This window comes from Mus caroli, unplaced genomic scaffold, assembly GCF_978045245.1.
Source record: "Mus caroli unplaced genomic scaffold, Mus_caroli_1 scaffold_1, whole genome shotgun sequence".
NCBI classification, from domain to species: Eukaryota; Metazoa; Chordata; class Mammalia; order Rodentia; family Muridae; genus Mus; species Mus caroli.
This window is the reverse complement of record NW_028227256.1, coordinates 11,161,911-11,182,553: the sequence shown is the minus strand read 5'-3', so window position 1 is coordinate 11,182,553 and position 20,643 is coordinate 11,161,911. Positions and strand designations below refer to the sequence as shown.

The window sequence follows — 20,643 nt, the reverse complement described above, 5'->3', positions numbered from 1 at the left end:
ACCTGTTGTCTTTTTGCTGGAGATACGTTCAGGGATATTCATTGCTAAGGAAATGAGAAGCAAACAGAACTATGCAAGAGGACTTGCCTAATATTACTCTCATTAGGGAACATTAGAATTGGGTAGAAGTTGTTCTCAAGTTAGGTGATAACTCCTTGAAAACTATGAGGTTTGTTCAGAATTTTTCCAAACAAGGATAGTAACCATGCAGATTGGAATAGCTTGCATCCCTTTTGTTCCCCACAGTCTAAAAGTAGCTTAGTGGCAATCTGCCTCTTTGGAGTGCAGATTTACTTATGTTCTGGGCCATTGTTGGGGAAGTATGTGGCTCCGCCTTCCTCTAAATGCATAGAAAGAAATGAATGCTGGACAAAGTGGTGGCTGTTTTGTCTCTATGGGAACCAGATACCTGAGAAGGAGCTTAGTCACAGTAGCTTAGGCAACTAAATGAGTGAGCCATTTAGTAAGAGGATACGGGATCTGGTAGATAGAATGCAAAATTAGGGCATGTTATAGCAATATATACCTCCCTCCAGAGGTTCGAGAATGTCCCGCCTTCTGTGTAATCCTAGCTGTGGGAAGAAGGCATGCTGGGTGTTATATTGAAGTGCTGTTTTGTAACAAAGGTGGTAAGGACAAAAAGAGGGTGCTCTGTACAACCTACCAAGGCAGAAGAAAGCAATAGCACTCATTAGCAGGAATGTAGAGTCTGTCCTTAGGTTGGTTCTAGAAATCTGTATTCTAGTCACTTTTGTTTACTGCATTTTTAAAAACTGTTTCCAAGCTAAATCAAAATTCCTAAGTTTTACTAAAAATTTAGGTCCCTTCCCCCAATAGATTGTTCTCCTTAAAACAGACAATATAGTCTAATTTTCAATATTGAATTATAAACACCAAACTTAACAGAATTCACTTCCTCTTTCATGGATGACTCAGAGTCCTTGCTCATAAGAAAATGTATCTTTACCCAAGTACTTTGATCCCTCAATACTTACTCGTTTTCTTTTCGTGCTTATAAGAAACAGTGTTTTCCCTTTTATTAAATGCCTATTTTAATTAATTAATTAATTAATTAATTAACATCCCAAATGCTGCCTTCCCTCCATGTCCCCCTCTGAGAGTTCCTCCCTTCATCCCCATGCCCTTTGCCCCTTTGCCCCCTCCTAGTTATTCTGCCCACCCTGCTGCATCAAGTCTCCACAGGATTAGATGTAGCCTTTCTCACTGAGGCCAGACAAGGCAGACTCTGCTACGTATGTGTGGGGAGAGGGGGTTGGACCAGCCCATGTATGCTCTTTGGTTGGTGGCTTGGTCTTTAGGAGCTCACAGGAGTCCAGGTTTTGACACTTTTGGTCTTCCTGTGGAGTTGCTATCACCTTGAGGGCCTTATTCCCTAACTCTTCTATAGTGGTCCCGGACCTCTGTCCAATGGTTGTCTGTGGGTATCTGCATTTGTCTCAGTCAGCTGCTGGGTAGGGCCTCTCAGATGGCTGTCATGCTAGGCTCCTGCTGTAAGCACAACACTCTTTATTGCTAATTAGTATCCCTCATTTCTGGAGTTTTGGTTAGTGTAGAAATTAATAGTATTACAACCCAAACTTTATTTTATACAAAAACCAAAGCATAAACACTTAAGATAGAAAAGGATGGCAGAAAGAGAAGCAGGTTTAATTACGGGTCCTCCTCACACTAAATTGTCTGATACTCACTGAATTCAGTAGTGATGCTGTTGAGCTCGCTTCCCAGGCTAATAGGCTGTTTTATTTATTTGTTTGTTAGCTTGTTGTTGCTACTATTGATTGAGACAGTCTTATGTAGCCCTGGCTGACTTGAAACTACCTATGAAGTCAAGGAATACCTTGAACACCTTGATCTTCTTGCTTCTACCTCCCAAGTGCTGGGATTACAGACATGTAGTCCTCCTCCTCACTTGTTCCTAAGCTTAATTTATAGATTGTGAATCAACACGATTTGAGGTCACACACAAAATAATTAAAACAATATTACACCTGGCTTATATCAAATGATAAGTACATATATTTGAATATAGATGAGAATTCATTGTTAACTACAACTGCAGCAGCAAATCCCTTGACTTAAATATCAGAAAACAACAATAAAATTCTTGAATTCCAGCAAGATTGCCAGTGAGTCATATGGTGGCAGTGGCTTCAATCTCATGAATTGCAGTATGTGACATGTCTTATAGTATGATAGAAATTGGAGATTTAAGTTCAAGTATATCTGTCTCCATTCCAAGTTCATATTCTGATTGAGAGTCAGCTGCTCATCCACTGAGCTTGAGCTTAATGCTTGGCTTGCAGGATTACTCCAGCACTTACCCAAGTCTCACTGATAGCAAAAGCCAATAGGAAGAAAGGCATATGACCTACTGAGCTTCCAGCTGCACTTTGAGTGTTTGTGGTAGAATGTGCCAAGGTTTTAAGAGACTCTCGAATGTCATTGTGACCTTATGCTGCCTGAGCCTCTCTAGTGGGAATAAGCATTTACTGCCTGGGGGTGGGGTAGTGGTCAGAGCAGTTCTTCTAGATCATTTCACCTGGGTATTCCGATTGGCCAGTGATGATAGTTGCTCCATCGTCCTCTGTTTGACAGACAATGAATGCTAAATTCCCAAGAGGGTCTAGACACTTAAAATTGTTCCCTCCACTTTGGAACTAGACCAGAGTCACAATCATGGCATAACTCTCCCACTCTTCCCTGACAGTGCTCAGGCAGCTGGGGATGGTGCAGAAACAAACATGGCCATGGTCCAAGAAAACCAGATCTATACTTTTAGGATTTGTATTTTATGCAATTTCCACATCTCCCAGTTTTTCAGCATTTAGACCAGAGACTGATAGACCCTAATCCATAGGCCAAATATGCTCCACAGCCTGCTTTATACAGCTTCTTTAAGCAAAGAGGCTTATTTCATTTTTGTAAAATATTTTTAAAACCAAAACAAGAATGTGTGCCACAGGAAATGTAGCCTGAAATCCTGATTTTTCTGCCCCTTAAGAGAAAGGTTTATCCTCTCCTCTGAACTTTGAGTTAGTTCTGATTCCTCTTCTTCATCCCTTTGGGGTATGAGGACCACAGCAGCACTGTGGCTGGCTGTGAAATCAAGCCATGTAAGCATCAGCTATATGAATTTGGAACCTGGTGAAGCTTAGGCCAGCAAATTTATTAGAGAGGATGCACTGCCTTCTAACAAACAGTTTTTAATAGGTAATGATGCAAACACAATTAAACTTTTCTATTTCAGACATGGTCTTATGTAACCCAGGCTTGCCTCACATATTGAAGATGACCTTAAACCTCTGATCCTTCAGGTTCCTCCTCCCAAGTTGTGGGACCATAGGTTTGGGCAGTGCTGGAGACCCCAGTATGCAGAGGCCTCCCATGTGCTTAGCAAGAACTCTACCAACTGTGCCATATCCCAGCTCCATGATACATCAATTTTCAGCCCTTTTGAGTGCATGTTCCAGGCTTTGTTTAAGCAAGGTTTGGTGATGCAAAGGTCAGTGTATAGAGATTTCTGGAATTCTTGACATCGTCATCGATCAGCCCACAGAGAGGAAAAGCTGAGCTGCATGAGAGAAGGCTTCGTAGACAGCACTAGAAGTAGCACGTAGCTCTGCTATGACGTCACTCACTGTTCACAGAAGGAACAGACCAGGAGTTTAGTGAACATGTAGCAGTCACAGAGCTAGTTCTCAATTCTGACCTGTGCGTGAACCCAAATCATTTCTACATTCCCTGGGGGCTCTAATAACCCTAGCAAAGAGCCCTGACCTTATGTCTGGGGACCTGGAAAAAGACAGATATCCCAAAGGATTTCTTCTTTGTATGTTAATGGTAAATTGGGTCAAAATGAGAAGGTAACATATGGTTCCAAATACAACCTGCAGATGCTGTGGGATGGCATAGAATATAAAACCTCAAAACAAGCAGGGCAGTGGTGGTGATGCCTTTTTACCACAGCAATTGGGAGGCAGAGGCAGGTGGATCTCTGTGGGTTGGAGGCCAGCCTGATCTACAGAGCTAGCTTCAGGGCAGCCGAAAAACAAACAAACAAACAAAACAACAACACAAAAACAAAATAAAAACACACCTAGATGAAAATATGTTTCTTGAACATGAAAGACATGCCCGACTGAATGAACTTCCTCTTCCTTTGTCCTCACTCTTTTCCTTTATTTACCATCAACTTCCTCTTAGCTCAGAACTTCCGGTACTTATAGCATCCACAGGGGCACATTATCTGACTGCCCACATCGGTGCAGCCATGTTTGCTTGCTCACCACTGCAAATTGGATGTAGCTAAGGAGAGGAATCACAACAGCTCTCCACCATTGCTCTGGCCTGCTATCCCCAACCGTCTCCTTTTCTCCGAGGCTTTGCAAAAACCACCTTGGCTCCCAGTCACTTCTGCTTCCTTGATGACCCCATCTGAAATGTGGAAGCAATCCTAGATGTTGCTGGAAAACAGTGCAAAGCATCCAAAAATGTACTTACTGTTGGCATTGCCTGTCTGAAACCTGTTATTTCTTGTTTTGGGGTCCAGCACATGTGATGGGTGGCACTGTATATTTTGTTAGAACAAGGATATATACCAAAAACCCATACCTATAAAACATAAAGGATCATCCGTGGAGAAAATAAATAGCAGAACCTGTGTCGATATGGTAATAAGGCTGGTGAAGCTTCATCCAACTTCTAAGGCTTTCAATGAAAAGAATTGGCAGGGAATACTTAACATTACTCACACAAAGTACATCTATTACCAGACAACACCAGGATAAAACATAGTCTTCAAAGTAGTGTTGTGGGCAGAATATAGTGTGAAGAACTTACTCCGTGAGCATGGGGATGCCATGAGAAATATCACACAATGTACCGACACAATGGAAATGTACAGCTGAGACTAATCTGATAGTAGAGAAAATCATTGTGCAGTGCTTAGCATAGGAAGGAAAAGTGATCTAGAGAGTGGCTGTAACTCTAGAAAGGAGAAAGAGAGATAGGAGAGTAGTCACAAATGAGATCTTGATAGGTCCTTTGATTGGATTTAGCTGTTGGTCTTGCCCTTGGCATCTGTGGGCTCTGAGTGTGGAGGCCAATTGGCTGGGTGCACACTACTGTTCTTCCTTTTCCTTCCTCTTTATACCACTGTCTTGGCAATTGTCCCATGTTTGGGATTCATTGGGTTTTCTCCACAATTGAAATTAATCTTTACAGTGGTGAAGGTCTTTCTCTTAATTCTCTACTAGGGTATTATTTCCTTAATCTTGAAAGGGCATCTCTTAAGTTAAAAAAAAAAAATGAACACAGGCTAGGGTCAGGTAAAATGACCTGCTTAACACTATTGAATATTCTGTGCCCAACTCATCCAGGCAATAGTTCAACCATGGTCTGCTTTTCGAAAGTGTGTAAGCTCTCATGGATTATTTCCTAATTCACAATAGAACTACATCCAACATTCCAAACAACATTTCACCCCAGCTACCCAGTGAGATGGCCTTCCTACCCTCTACAAAGCCATCACCCCCTGGGTGCCTGTCAGGTAGAAAGAGAGACTTTAGGGAAACCCTGGGACTTGGTAGTAGAACATACCCCTTGAGAAACCCTCATTGTTTTGTAAAAGAAATAAACATCTTACAATATTTTTTTTTTCTCAGATAAGTAAGCAGTTTACAAAGCATACCATCAAACTCCATCCAGTGAACAACTAGCATGGAGCTTTAAAAATAAACCACTTCAGTACTCAAAGTGCCCATTCCTGTTTTTCAGCCTCCTTTTCTCTCAAAACAAAAGCTCCTGAATAGAGGGAGTTTTTAAATGACAGGCAGGCCCTGTTTGTGGCTGTAGTATTAGCATTCTAATTAAGGTACTGTTTAAGGGGCTTAAACAAATATTTGTTTCCTTTCATTTGATTGATATTCCCCCAAAGACTTATGCTTGGCTTGAGCATGGTTTTCACATTGAGCTGACAAACCCTTGTAAGCCTGCTCATGTGTCACCAGTCAGCAGAGATTGCTTCCTGCTATGCTTTGCTGCCCACATAGAACCAGGGAAGATAGCATTTAACAGCCCCGGGTGCACTTGCATGAAATAAAAATATAAATACCATAGCCCGAGCTCCTGCTTGTAATTTCTGTAAAAGTTGAACTGTCTTGTACAAGCTCTCTTCATCTTAGGTTTAAGATGAATAACTAGCAACGTAAAGAATGTGATATGCTTTAGATACACTTTAATTTGCCCTCCAAAGCAGCAGAGTGACTGCTAGGGATCGGTATAGGGTACATGTATGGGAATGAGCTATGCAATAGACAGCATATATTTTAAACATACTTGTACATTGAAAATGGAAGCATGATAACAATGTAAAGAGCAAAATTCAGGGTTTTTTATTTTGATTTTATTTCATTAACTTATGATTTATTTGGTAAGTTATTCTGGTTTTTAATTAACCATGGTTTCTAAGTCATCTGAGTTCATCAGAACTGGAAGAATATTTCAGGTTCCCCAAACAATGAAAACTCTTCACTGACATTTCTATTTAAAGATAATAAATGTATAATAAAGATTTTTATAATAAAACTGAAATGACTTTTGGACTGCATGAATCTACTGTGATGTTTGGCCTTTATTCAATCAAAACTTAGTAGCCCAGGGTGTACCTTTCAAAATGCAGTTTCATACAAAGTTGTGGTGGTTGCTAGAGAAATGTCTAGATTTAAGCTTTGTAGATGAAAGAGAAAGGTTGTTTTGCTATTATGTGCAGAAAACATTCAGTATCCCATTTGTAAAGGCCGGGGGGGGGGGGAGAAATGGGATTTCCTTCAAGTTTCTATCTTTTGTTGAATCTTGAGGGGCAGCAAGCACTGAGCCAAAAGTAGTTGTTTTATTTTTCTCTTTGAGAAAATGAATAAAAACAAATTTCTGAGGGGTTGTATTTACCACTAAAAATAGAGTGTAGTGTGGCCTGAAGCCAGCTGGTGAGGAGTGTTACACGTTTCTTGCTTTGGCTGTTTGTGACCACAGTGTCCAGTGTGCAACTCTTCCATCTCCAGCGGTAGACAGGACACTCATGGGCTTGGTTGAGACTCACTGTTTTTTTTTTTTTTTTTGTATTATTTGCCGCAATGTGCTTGATGAATGTCCTTTCACCGTTCTGGGCATGCAGGAAGCTCCAGAAGTGAGAACTCAAACTGACCAAAGACCAGTAGCAAAGAGAATGAGGGAGAGAGCCCTCGAAGATGCTCTGACTGCTAGCAGTGTTGGATCCTGTGAACTGTGATCAAGCAGCATGGGCCAGCTGGCTCTGGGTAGTCCTCTAGGTATAAAGGGATTACATTGCCACAGAGATGAAGCTGCCAGTGTATAGAGAAGTTATGTATACTTGCACAAGGCTATCAGTAAGATGAAGCATATGGCTGCCCTGCTTTGTTATTCCTTTCAAAAGCACTGAAATCTGTTTTCTGATCATTTCACCAAGCTGCACTCCACATAGAGTGACCAAGCAACTTCACAACATTATTGCTCAGCTGTTCAGTCAGTAAATTAAAGAGCTCCTGTTGGTTCTTTCCCTTGGAGTATGAAAGCTAATAACAGCTGTGACATAAAATAGTATAACTTGCTGATAAAGGCAAGATAATTAGAGATGATGACTGGCATCTCCAAACAGCTTTTATTTACACAGTAGTTAAGTTCAAATAGTATGTGAAAACAGTAGAATTTCAGCAAGGACATAACTGCAACCATTTTCAGTATAAATAGCCAAGATGGGAGCAGGGGCTTGATGTTCACCATCAGAATTCAGCAAGTCCCTCGGAACAATGAACCTAATGTCCTCTCTACCCCAGAACTGCAGGTTTTACTACCATGTGATATCTAATTCTAATCCCTGTTACCTAAACTTTAAAACTCCAGGGAAAGAATTTGTCCAAGTAGAAATAGTAGATGTACCCAATGGTTCGCCCTGTGTCATAGAGTAGCTCATTAGTGATCATTAAAATATCCATGGAGTAAATCAGAACATGGGACTGCATATAAGTGGCCTTCTCTTAAGCATAGACAAAAACCTCAGGGCTGTAGCTACTGTGGTACTGTCTTAGTCAGGGTTTATAACCCTGCACAAACACCATGACCAAGAAGCAAGTTGGGGAGGAAAGGGTTTATTTGGCTTATACTTCCATACTGCTGTTCATCACCAAAGGAAGTCAGGACTGGAACTCAAGCAGGTCAGGAAGCAGGAGCTGATGCAGAGGCCATGGAGGGATGTTACTTACTGGCTTGCTTCCCCTGGCTTGCTCAGCTTGCTCTCTTATAGAACCCAAGATGACCAGTCCAGACATGGCACCACCCACAAGGGGACCTCTCCCCTTGATCACTAATTGACAAAATGCCTACAGCTGGATCTCATGGAGGTATTTCCCTAACTGAAGCTCCTTTCTCTGTGTTAACTCCAGCTGTGTCAAATTGACACAAAACTAGCCAGTACAGGTACCTAAAACACATACCTCCCTATGCCTCTATTTTGCACTATCCTAGTAAGATAGTGCCTGTATAGGTATAGGCACATAATCATAGTATTTACCCCTAAGAAATTTCTTATAAAGGTGACTTTTGCCAAAGGATGATTAAAGCTTCAATAATCTGCTATTGGTGTGAAATGAAACTAGTGTCACCACATAACTAGTAGTGAAACTGCAGAATGTGCCAGGATTGACAATAGCAATGAGGCATCCATGTCCCAGGGTTAGCCATAAGAAGTACTTCCTAGAAGCTGCGAATATCTGTGTAGTATGAAATGTCTAGTAATAGAGATCAAATGATGACTCTGGTATTGTGGATATTGGGGAGAGTTGGTACTCAGGATCTTTAGGAGTCTGAAAATCAAAATCAAAATCAAAATAGTGTTACTATGGTTCCTGTAGTACAGTGAGATTGATCCTCCGCAGCAGGTCGCCCCTGCAGTGTGACAATAGTATCATAAATGAGTGAAATGGCTTGAATTACAGACATAGGCATTCCTGTTTCCAGGGAAGAACACTATACAGTGAAGCAAGCCAAGTTAACATAGGCAAAGAAGGCTTAGCTCCTATGCTGTGCTAAGCCTTTCACTCTGGGTACAGATTACCCAAGTCTCAGCATGCTCTTTTTCAGGAGGGTTTTAAAACCTTTGTCAAATGGCCTTAGGTGTGATTAAAGATTTTAAAAAGTCTTTTCAACCCAAAGTATCACAAGCAAAGGAAAAATCAAGACTGTCCAACATTCTGGCTGTTGTAATTCTTAGAATTGAAGCCATTTCCTATGTATCATGGGCACTACCCTGTTACTAGGTGTAAGAAGAATTCTATTTTATTTTTCTCATTTTCTGGATTGCCTTTTAATTCAGTTGGCTGTGCCCTTGAACAGACACACATGGTTCTAATTTTAAGGATGGCAAGTCTTTCTGTTTTCTTTTGTTCCATGTTTGATGTCACATCAAGAAAGTGTCACCATGTTCGAGGACTTGAAGGCTTTCTGCTAAATGAGTTACAGTTTAGGTCTTTGACTTACTGTGAGTTAATGTCTGTATGTGTTAAGGTAAAGACCCAACTTCATTCTATTACATCTGGCTATCCAGATGTAGTGGAGACAATTGAAAGAACTTAATACTAATTCCACAAATAGTTTAGCTATATGAACAGGGATTTATTTCTGGCCTTTTCTGTTCCACTAATACAAAATTATATTTATTTTGAAAACATGTTGCTTTGTTTACTATGGTCTTTATTTATTTATTTTTATTAGATATTTTCTTTATTTACATTTCAAATGTTATCCCTTTTCCTGCTTTTCCCTTCAAAAACCCCCTATCCCCTCCCTCCTTCCCTTGCTCACAAACCCACCCACTCCTGCTTCCTGGCCCTGGTATTCCCCTGGGACAGAGCCTTCACAGGATCAAGGGTCTCTCTTCCCATTGATGACTGACTAGGCCATCCTCTGCTACTTATGCAGCTAGAGCCATGAGCCCCACCATGTGTATTCTTTGGTTGGTGGTTTAGTCCCTGGGAGCTCTGGGGGGGTACTGGTTGTTCCTCCTATGGAGCTGCAAACCCTCTCTAGCTCCATCATTGGGGTCCCTGTGCTCAGTCCAATGGATGGCTGTGAGCATCCACTTCTTGTTTACTGTGGTCTTATATTTTAAATTTTAATAATGGAAGACTGCTGATTCTGTTAGGTTTTTTTCATGATTGTTTTTGACTACCTAAGTTCCCCTTGAGGGTTCTTGTACATTTTAGGATGGTTTCTTCTTTATTTATACAAATATAATGACTGCTAGAGAATGGATTAAATCTATAAATCACTGTTTTTTTTTAAATCTTGATGTATCTTATATCGATGAACATGGGGTTATTTTTTTATGCATTTCTTTTTTTTCTTTTACTTAATTTTTTCTTATTTTCAGTTTATATTTAACAAATGTTGGTTCTTTTCTCCTTGGTTTCTTTGTAGTTACTTGTTTACTTTGATAGTTGTTATTGTAAATGAAATAATTTTCTTCCTTTCTGTCCCTGATTGACTATTAGTATATGGAAAGGCAATTAATTTTCATGTTAATATCAATCTTGAAAGTGTGCTGGCTCTTAGGCTCTCACCTCTCTTATTCTCATCTCTAGCTCTCCCTCTCCCTCCCCCCTCCACATGGCCATGCCTGGCCTCTCTTTCTCTACCTTCTCTCTTTCTCTCTGCCTTTCTACAATTAAGCTCTAAAACAAACAAAAAAAAGAAAAGAAAAGAAAAGGTGCTGAATGTATTATTTCTAGCACTTTTCATGCTATTTGGGCTGTTCTCCAAATATAAGTAACTCATTGCAAACAAATCTTTCTTTTATCCTTTTATATAGTTGCTTTGCTTTGGCCTTCCAGTGCTATGGCAAATGGCTATGACAAAAGCAGTGTCCTTGCCTTATTGCTGATTCTAGAATATTTCTAGACATTAACCATTGAGTGTAATGTCAGCTATGAACTTGAGGGGTGTTACCACTAAGCCCAGGCCATTCTCTTTGACCCTTAGTTTGTGGAGTGTCTTTGTTAAAGGTTTCTATTTATTTTTACAGTTCATCCTATTTTTCTTGCCTTTCAATCAATGTATACCTCTTATTTTTCATGGACATGTATAGATTTCATTGACATGACTTCTTTTCCTAAATTCCCTAGACCTTCATTATTGGACACCATTGCCACCATCCTGGAGTTGTGCCATCCATATGCTGATAAACAGCTATGTGTCCTAAAGTTTGGCTGGCATCTTTAGAGAGAACTCATGGCAGTCCCTCCTAAGGGTGCTTATGCTGACTATCTCAACTGAGTTTCCACTTAAATCAGTATTATCCTGAACAGGCTCTGAAAAACATTACTATTCTCACAATATTGGCATGAAAAGTTATGTAAAAAATTTTATTGAATGTGCCTTGGTGTAATAACTACAAAGTGAATTGAACTTATGATTCACTAAACATTAGCATTAACTCTTATAGGTGGCCATGTTTCTTGGTTTTCTAACATTGAAACAAATCCCGAGATAATCTGTTTATAAAGAAAGGGGATATATTCTGGTTTGTGGATTTGGAAGCAGCCATCCCAGAATGGTTTGCACTACTGTTTTGGGTAGGCAGCACATCTTAGTAGGGGAATTTAGCAAAGACAAGCAAGTCTTCGTAGGCCTGGGAAATGAAAAAGAGGGGTCTCACTTTCCACTTGAAATACATGCCCAACATACTTGAGAACTTCCTAGTGGGACCAACCTATTAAAGGTTCTACTATTTGTCTTTTAGCATACAAGCCATGGATGAAGATTTTACCATACAACTTTAGAGGGCTCTCAAGGTCCATAGAAGTGATTCATTAACTTCTGTCTATTAAAATTCAGAGGACGGGCCTTCTTAGAATAGCTTTTGCTTAAAGTTCACATTCAGATTGAATGTAGAATATAATGTACCTCTTGCAGCCATGGCCTGCAGTTCGGTGTCTGGACAATCACACAGTTGTGGCTATAATATTAGTGGTGAAAATGACAGCATTTGTCAGAAAGGCCTTGGCTGCTTATAATTTGTCACATACTGGTCTAGAACTTCACATGTATTTCCAAATTTAATTGGCAAATAAAATGGTTTTGCACCCATGTTACTGCAGAGTCTGCGTGGAAATAAAACAAATAATGTTGAATCAGGCTTGGAGGAAATAGTGTTCAGGAAGGACATAAAAAGATAGGTTGATCAGAGAACAGAATATAACAATGTAGGAAAATTCTGGGAACCTATTCCTTGATGGCAATTCCTTTGCCTCAGACACTGTGAGCATTTTCATCAGAACCACTTGCTTTGTTATTATGCAATAATTAAATCTATCTAAATACATAACACCTTCAAATTCATATACACTTATGTATTTGAATTTATCTCCATCTGAATTGATGTACTTAAGTTATATTTATAGAACAAATAAACTATATATATTATAACAAATAGTTAAATACAGCCATATTATAGTAGGTATCAGTCTTTTCACAATCTTTTGAAGAAAGTATTTTGTGACAAACCAAAAACAAGGCGTACACTGGAGAAGTAAACAAAAATAAGACATTTTTGGGTTTTTTGCTTAGGATATAATGTTTAGATAATTATTTTTAAAAAGTGGCAAAGAGATACCTTAAGAGATAGATTCCAGTGATGGATACAATGATAAGACCCATGGCTGAAGCAAAACCACCAAGTAAAGATGTGGAAGAAGGTAGGGAATACAGAAAGGTCAGGTTGAAGCACTGTATCACAATGCTGTGATTGGCCTGTTTTAGGGATGGGATGCTGTTTATTAAAATGCCACAGTTTGAGATTGGAAGGATGCCACTCTTGTAAAGAAGGGATACATCCGGCATAGGAACACATGATGAACTTGACTTGACAGACATTGAGATTCAGATGCTTTATAGCCAGAGGAACAATAGCTGATGAATCTGTGATCCTATAGCCAATATCTCAAGTCTGGTATGGTTATGGCCAGCAGGTTCTTTGGGTTTCATGGTGGCCTGAATTGACTGTAGAGTAGATGAGACCCAAGCATGAGTACCAAATGATTGATAGATGATCAGATTCTAACCAAATGGTAGACAGATTCTATCTACCATAGATTCTAATTGCATGCACAGAAAAGATCAATGGTGTTCTTGACACCAGGACAGCAGAAATGTCAAGGCGAGAGTAGACAGCAGTGGCCTTAGAAGCTGAGCACAGGAAACATTTGGTAATGAGTTCTTCCTACAAGGAGGTGGTACTTGTTACTTCTTACAAGGAGAGGACAAAGCTCAAGTAGTAGGAGGAAAAGCGGTGCTTTAGAAATGCCAAGAAGAATGAAGACAGCAGTGACGAACTCCCCTGAGAGACAGTGGACACATTTGGTAACAAGTCTTTCTTAAAATGAGAGATTACTTTGAAGAGAGAGCAAAACTCTGAATTTTTCATAACTGCAGGCCTGGAATCTGTTATTGCGAGAGAAGTGCATATTTCAAGAAAAGTGAAATTAAGCCAAAGACATGGTGATTTCCATGTCTCACTTTTGGTCCAAGAATGTGGAAAGTTTGTTTGTTTTGTTTTGTTTCTTCTTCTGAATTTTCCACAATAGCCCATCCAGCTAAGACTGATTTATTGATGGTCCAAGATTAGCTCTCTTCACATTTACTTTACATCAGGTATGTTTTTTTAAAGGTGTAATGGTATTAAAATAATCTTTATTACGATAGGAAAATAAAATCTGTCCGGAGATAATATTGGCTGCTCAAATTGTATAGGCAAATCCAGGCAAGCTGCCTGTCTCCCTTGCTAGTCTCTCTTGGGTGAAGCAATGTGAGGTGTCTTTGCACTTGATGGGTCAGTTTACATGCATAAATCTGGTCCTTAAGAATATTGGATGTCAAGGAGGAGGGACCTCCTAAGGCTCTACTTTGCAAACTGTACAGTCAACTTGGAAAACATCAGAGGATGCTCCAGGTAGCAAGAAGTGGTATATTTTGCCAAACCTTTATTTCATTTATTTCTTTTTATTTCTGTAATAGCTGAGGAGTGTCTAGATTTGGGAGAGCGATTGGGAGAGAAGGCAGAAGAGAGGAGAGAGGAGGGGAAGGGAGGGGAGGGGAGAGGACTAGCTCATGGTTTTGTTTGTTTCTTTAAAGATTTAAAAGATGTCCAAGAATACTATTCTCTACAATCCTCCTTACTAGTCTAGATTTCGCTCCTGTTTTCTAACTGCCAAAGTGTATTTTTGTTGTAGGAAATGTTTCTGAAACAGTACCATAAAGTGGCAGGTATAAAAACCATGAAAGAAAGATATTACTAACAAGCAAGCTGTTTCTATAATTTATGAAAAAACGTTGAAGTGTGCTACATGTTAACAAGCAATAGAGTAATTCTTTTGATGCTCATGCAAATAAGCAACCGTATCTGAAGAAATAAGGCTTTGTAACAGCAGCAGTACTATGAGGTACATTTATTTCACGGTTGGCAATTAAATAGATATGGTAAGTCTCTACCCTCACCACATAAAAAGACTTGCTGGCAGGGTTCTGTAGCAAGACAGGGTGTTTTCGTTGGCCTGAACAACTAGTGCTGTGGTTCTCAGCCTGAGGGTGTCACTCCTTTGGGTGTCAGATGACCCTTTCATAAGGTCATATAGGAGATATTTACAGTATGATTTGTAACAGTAGCAACATTACATGTTATGTAGTAGCAATAAAAATAAAAAAGTTATAAAGTAGCAATGAAATAATTTTATACTTGTGGGTTACTGTACCCTGGAGAGCTGTATCAAAGGGTCGCAGAATTAGGAGGGTTGAGAACCACTGGTCTAGGGCCTCTGTACACCATAGTATGATGTTTTGTTTTAGAAACAGCTGTTTGAACTGTCCTAGCTAATCTGTTCTGTTCTGGATATTTGAGTGTTGGTTTCTTCTAGGATATGTATTGACAGAATTCTTGTGCACAGTTTCCTCTAAACCAAGAGTTAATGAGTTAGTTGTCTGTCTGTTTTCCTTATTTACAAACTGTATTTATAGCCTTGTACAACAAGAGACCATTCTTAGATATTAGGAGGCGTTAAGCAAGGACAATATAAGGAAGGTGAACTGTCGGAATGACTTGACAAGAAGTGTGTCTGTACTGTCTTTTGTCTCTTTTCCACTGTCAGTTAATTAGTTAGAATAATGGAGAGGCTAGGGATGCCATCCTTCCACATTTCCATTCCCTTTCCTTTTCATCACTACAAAAGTAGGAAGTAGGCGGTGCTGGGTGGCTCTAACAATGTAGGCGGAGCTAGTGAAGTGGGTGGTGTGCTCTGAGCTCAGCTGGTTGTCCTAAGAGGAGTGCAGAGTCTGCGCCCCATCCTTCTATCCCAGCTTCCTTTTCTCTGCTAGGTGTATAAAGATGGCAGGATCATGGCAAAGTGAGAAGGAAGACTCTTATTGTTGAGTGTTGCTCTGTTAGTCTATGGGAGAGTAGAGGACGGCCCCCGCTGGTCACTCTAGGGCTCCTCTTCTATGCTTGGTACAGGCTCCCAGAGCAGGAGTGGCTGAGTCCTGTGCTGGATCCTCCAGGACATGCTTTACTAAGCACGTGGACAGTGTTCAAAGCAGGGAGCAAATCTTGAGATTAGCAACAGAGTGTGTAAACAGTGCAGGAAATGCGTGCCCTTCGTGTTGGGCAATAGTGCCAGAGAGGAGTGCGGTTTTCTTTGAATTTTAGGTTTCTGACTCCAAGATTATAATGAGACATAGGGTACCCCCTGCTGCATGGGTGGCACACCTGAAGGAATAATTTGTATATTTACAATTCTTCTCTTAGGTAGACTCTGTATTTATTCCAAATGTTTATTGTGATAATATAATTACATGATATTACTATAAGAAATGATTATTCTTTGGAAAAAGCTAAAATAGTACATACAGAGTGGTTATTGGAGAGCCAATAGAAGCTTTAGAAACTGATTATATATTCTTTCTAATACTTTCTAACTAGGATTTTTTTTCTACTTAGCATAAATGATTGCAGTCAGAAAGCACATTGGTTCTGGAATTTCACATATTAAAAATGAAGAATAAAGAATAACCCTATCATAAAGAATAACACTATCTCCATATCCCCCAAGTTCACCAATGCTAATAGATGGTATTAAGGTGGTAGGACAGATGGACTGGCCATGACTTAAAGCATTATAAAGCAGTTAGTAGATCCTCTTGGCTTAGCACTTCCTTCAGTATGGTTCTGGCTATGTGGTACGGTGCCAGGGGTGTCACAGCATCAGCCTCCATTGACCATGGTACCAAGTAGTGAGCTCAGCCCCCACTTCCTGTGTTGAGTAGACTGGAATCCGGCAGGCAGTCTGATTACACACACACATGAGACTTATCCCCCAGAGTAGGGTTTCTACTTGTTGCCTCTCTGAACGTAATCTAGACTTTATTTTCTAATAATTGGATAGTAAGTGCAGATATTCTTTATGGATCGTGGCATGAATTCCCTCTACTTCATATGTCTAAGACCCCTACACTTGGGTGCAAGCTATTTCTTTATGATGCTTAGTAGTGTACTTGAAGCACCTTTCCTATAAGAGGTCCTTGAAGCCTCCACATGGAATAAACAATTCTCAACACTGAGCCAACTTCCATCTCTCCTGGAGTGGCACGTGTTCTCCATCTTCGCAGTCACTGCCTTCCTGTGAAATGAGATGACCGTACAAATTCCTGACCTGTAAAATTCTCCTTTTAGGATCCACCTACTTCTGTTTCCCTGGGACTACGAATGGAAGAGATGATTTTCAACTTGGCAGACACACATCTATTTTTCAATGACCTAGAAGTAAGTTGTAATTTTTTAAAAAAAAAACATATCTGAAAATAAGTGATTGGTTCTAAAGAATGATTGGATATTGCTCTTTTTAAACCTATAATTGGAATATTGAGACAAAGTACTTATAGGGCAAGGGGCTTCCTCTTCATGCTATTTAAAGTTGGCACCTACATTATAAAAATTTGATGATAAGATTCCTAAGTATCAGGCATGACTCTCAGAAGCTTTCTAAGTCTTGGTTTCGTAAGCACCACTGAGATGTATGTCCTTAAACACTGGCAGGCGTTATGCAACCATCTTCACTGAGCACTGTCCCTACCGATCTCTTCCTGTGCTTTTGGAGATGGTTTGTATCAGGTCTTTGCTGTTTGAGCTGCTAGGACTTTTCATGTCTTAACTGCCGCTCATTTTATTGGGGGAAATGTCGCTAAGCTGTCTAGCTGACTGTGAATGAAGGTGACAGACAAGTTACTTGCATCCCTAACAAAGAAGGGCATTGTTCTTACCTATCTCCATCACGACAAAACATGACCATAACCGAGCTGCCTGCCTTCTTCACAAGACAGTTGTTTATTTAACTCTCGCTGCGAAGCAAGCTTGTCGCAGGGCCGCCAGCAGGCATTAATCATCAAGCTGTTGCTTTGCTATGTTTTGTAAATGTACGTTATTTCAGACAGAGAAGAATCTCAAAGATTCAAATAGAACTTTTTACTGATCAAAGTTAATTGGCAGCAATTGGCCTTTAAATATTTCCTGATGTTTCCCTTCTCAAAATCAAGCAAAATGCACCTTATTTAATGGAGGAGCCAAAATCACTTGGAAAAAGCCAGCGTGCGACGGAACTTAAATGCGGTTTGTTCAACATCTGTCCTGTGTTTTGATTTCTTTTCATCCACATTGAAACAACTCACAGGCGAATTGGCGGCTTCCAGTGCAATAAAATGATTTAAATGTACTTGATTTTTTTTCCTCTCTCCTTGGAGATATATTTATTTTTATATTTCAAAGTAAAATGAGATTTTTTATTTTCCCATTCTTGAGTGTTTGCTTTCCCCCAAGGAAATGACATGGAAGGCATTGTGATTTCACATGGGGGAAATTCCCTCTGAGTGACAACTTTAGAATTACCTTTATAAGGCTTCATAATCAACACTTTTTTTCAAACCCAGTTCTGATTTGTAGTCATATTGCACTTTGTGAGAGGGCAACACAAAAACTCCATATTTTACCATCCTATTAAAATTCTCTACCCAGATTTCCTCCTCTCTCTAAGGTCACTGGGGAGACTGGTGTTTTCTGTTAAGTGGAACCTTGTCCCACTTGCTGCTGCTCACTGGTGTTGGTACATGCATCAAGACAAGGCTTTGCTATTGATTCAGAATTCTGGCTTGTGAAAAGTGCCAAATGGTGTGACAAAAGCCAGAAGTTAAGCAAAGTAATAATTTACGATAAGATTTATATGGTTTTTATGAAAGCTTCCAAACTCAGTTTTGATTTAATACAGATTTTTTTTTGTTTAATTTACATTATTTCCACTGAAGAATGGAGGGAGACTGCAGTAGCAGTCAAATATATTAAAAGTACACACTTGAAGTTCTAATTTAATGATCTAGGTATTGAAAAAAATGTTTAAATGGTCTTTGAAGCTAATGAAATGGCAGAATCTACTCTTGCATGTGCGTTATTTCTTACTAGAAGAGCAAAAGAGAATGAAGATGGAATTCAACCGCATATATATAAAATGATACTGAAAATATTTTCAAACTCCAGGCCTGATGCAAGTAGCTTTTTTCAGTTATTTTATTCAAGAATAATATGTAGCTGAGAGAGACTCAGTTAGCCCATCCTTGGACATGGTTTTCTCTAGATTTGTATATCACTTTAAAATAAATCAGTTCTTACACTTATACAGTCTTAACTTTTACATGTTTTTAAACTCAGCAAACCTGGTACTGGTCACGGCAAACACAAATTTCTTTGACTATAAAAAGTAATAAATATTCCCTCGGCAATACTCTTAAGAAAATCAAAATGATCTTCTCAGGCAGCAGTAATGGGCAATGCCTGATTTCACACACACGTTACAGTATAGCAACATGGGCATCTTCATATACTTAAACTCCAGGGTTTAGCTTCTGACCATCTGTGACATCAGAGATGTTAAGGAGTTGACAAGCTCTTGCTGGTCTCTGGTGGCCCTCAGAATTAGGCTGGAAAAGACTTCATGTGTTACCCCTGGAGAGATGAAGGCTGGGTGATGGAAACCTGCCCCAACATTTGTGAACACAGCACGTGAGGTCATTACCTACACTATTCATTAGCTCTCTAGTATCTTGTTTAGTTTGATGTCCTGGTTCGAAATTTTGTTAATCTGACATAGGCCAGTTTTATCTAAGGAGAGGGAACTTAATTGAGAAAATTCCTCCAGAAGATTGGCCATGGGCAAGTCTGTGGAGCATTTTCTTGATTAATGTGTGATATGGGAAAGCCCAGCTCATTGGAGGTGGTGCCACCACTGGGTAGGTGGTCCTGGGTGGTATAACAAAGCAGATTAAGCAGGCCTTGGAGAGCAAGCCAGTAAGTAGCATTTCTCCATGGCCTCTGCTTCAGTTCCTGTCTTGACTTTCGTCAGTCAGGATTGAGTGTGGTTTGAGAGCTAAAAGCTGAAATACATCCTCTCTCTTCCAAGATTCTTTGGCCACAGTAACAATAACAGCAATAGAACCCTAAGACAGAAGTGGCAGTCTGGGTGATTTTCTGCTGTACAGATACATAGTACAAATACTTCGACTCCTGTCTAGGTCAGTTTGTCTGTTTTTTAAAAAATACCTATACTTATAATCTTTGCTGTTAGCTTCTTTTTAAAATAAAGAACAGAAGCTCTGGCCTCACTAGGGTCTGGGATTGATGAATCAGAGATCAATGTGAGGAACTTGTAGACAGTGCCTGATGACACCAGAGGGTACTGGGAGGTTTGTTCTATAAAGACGTGTGTGTGTACCTTGGTTTAAGTCAGACATGTGGTGTACATTTTATTATTGTAAAGCTTGGGTTATTTGGCAATTATCTTAGTATATCTTATTTAGACGTGTATTTTTATCTGGGAAAAATATCTTTCTTCAAACTGTCAGTCATGACAGAACTGAGTGACTGCAAATGATGCATGCTGTACTGGCCTCACGTGTGCCTCCGAAAGCATGGAACACTGCATTCAGAAGCTGACTTCTTTGAGTTTGAGAAATATGATTCACCGAGAAAGTACTTTTTTCCCTATAAATAGAAGCTCTGGTGCCCAGCAACCAGCTTTGTGGATGCTGGAAGCCTTGGGTTTTTAGCAGCCAGAGAAATAACTTCTTGGGTACCTATGAGGAAGGCATGTAGAAAAGAGCCAAGCTGGTTTCTGCATTTAGTTACCCTCATGATCCCAAAGTAACTGAAGAAAAACGTGTGGGCCAGCCAGTAGTTACATGCCAAACATCAATGTCCCACAGCATTGCACACAACTTGACATTTTCAGCTCTGTATATAGCCTTAGGGGTCTGCAGATAAATGTAAGGAACTAAATTACTTTGACTCTGTTAACATCCTTCCTGATAGCCATGTACATATTGATTATTAAGTGCCAGGTGATGGTGGTATACCCCATTAATCCCAGCACTCAGGAGGCAGAAGCAGGCAGATCTCTGACTTCAAGGCCAGCCTCATCCACAGAGTGAGTTCCAGGACAGCCAGGGCTACACAAAGAAACCCTGTCT

The 20,643-nt window shown here is 39.9% G+C and overlaps 1 protein-coding gene across 9 annotated transcripts in view; it reads left to right on the top strand.

Annotated features, from left to right (window-relative positions):
* Eya1 (EYA transcriptional coactivator and phosphatase 1) overlaps positions 1–20,643 on the top strand; it is a 142,342-nt gene that overhangs the window by 85,046 nt on the left and 36,653 nt on the right. For all 9 annotated transcript variants that reach the window (XM_085835710.1, XM_085835709.1, XM_021155483.2 and 6 more), the window contains one exon: positions 16,808–16,897. In XM_085835710.1, coding sequence (XP_085691836.1) covers positions 16,808–16,897 — 90 coding nt within the window. The remainder of the gene's footprint in view (positions 1–16,807; positions 16,898–20,643) is intronic.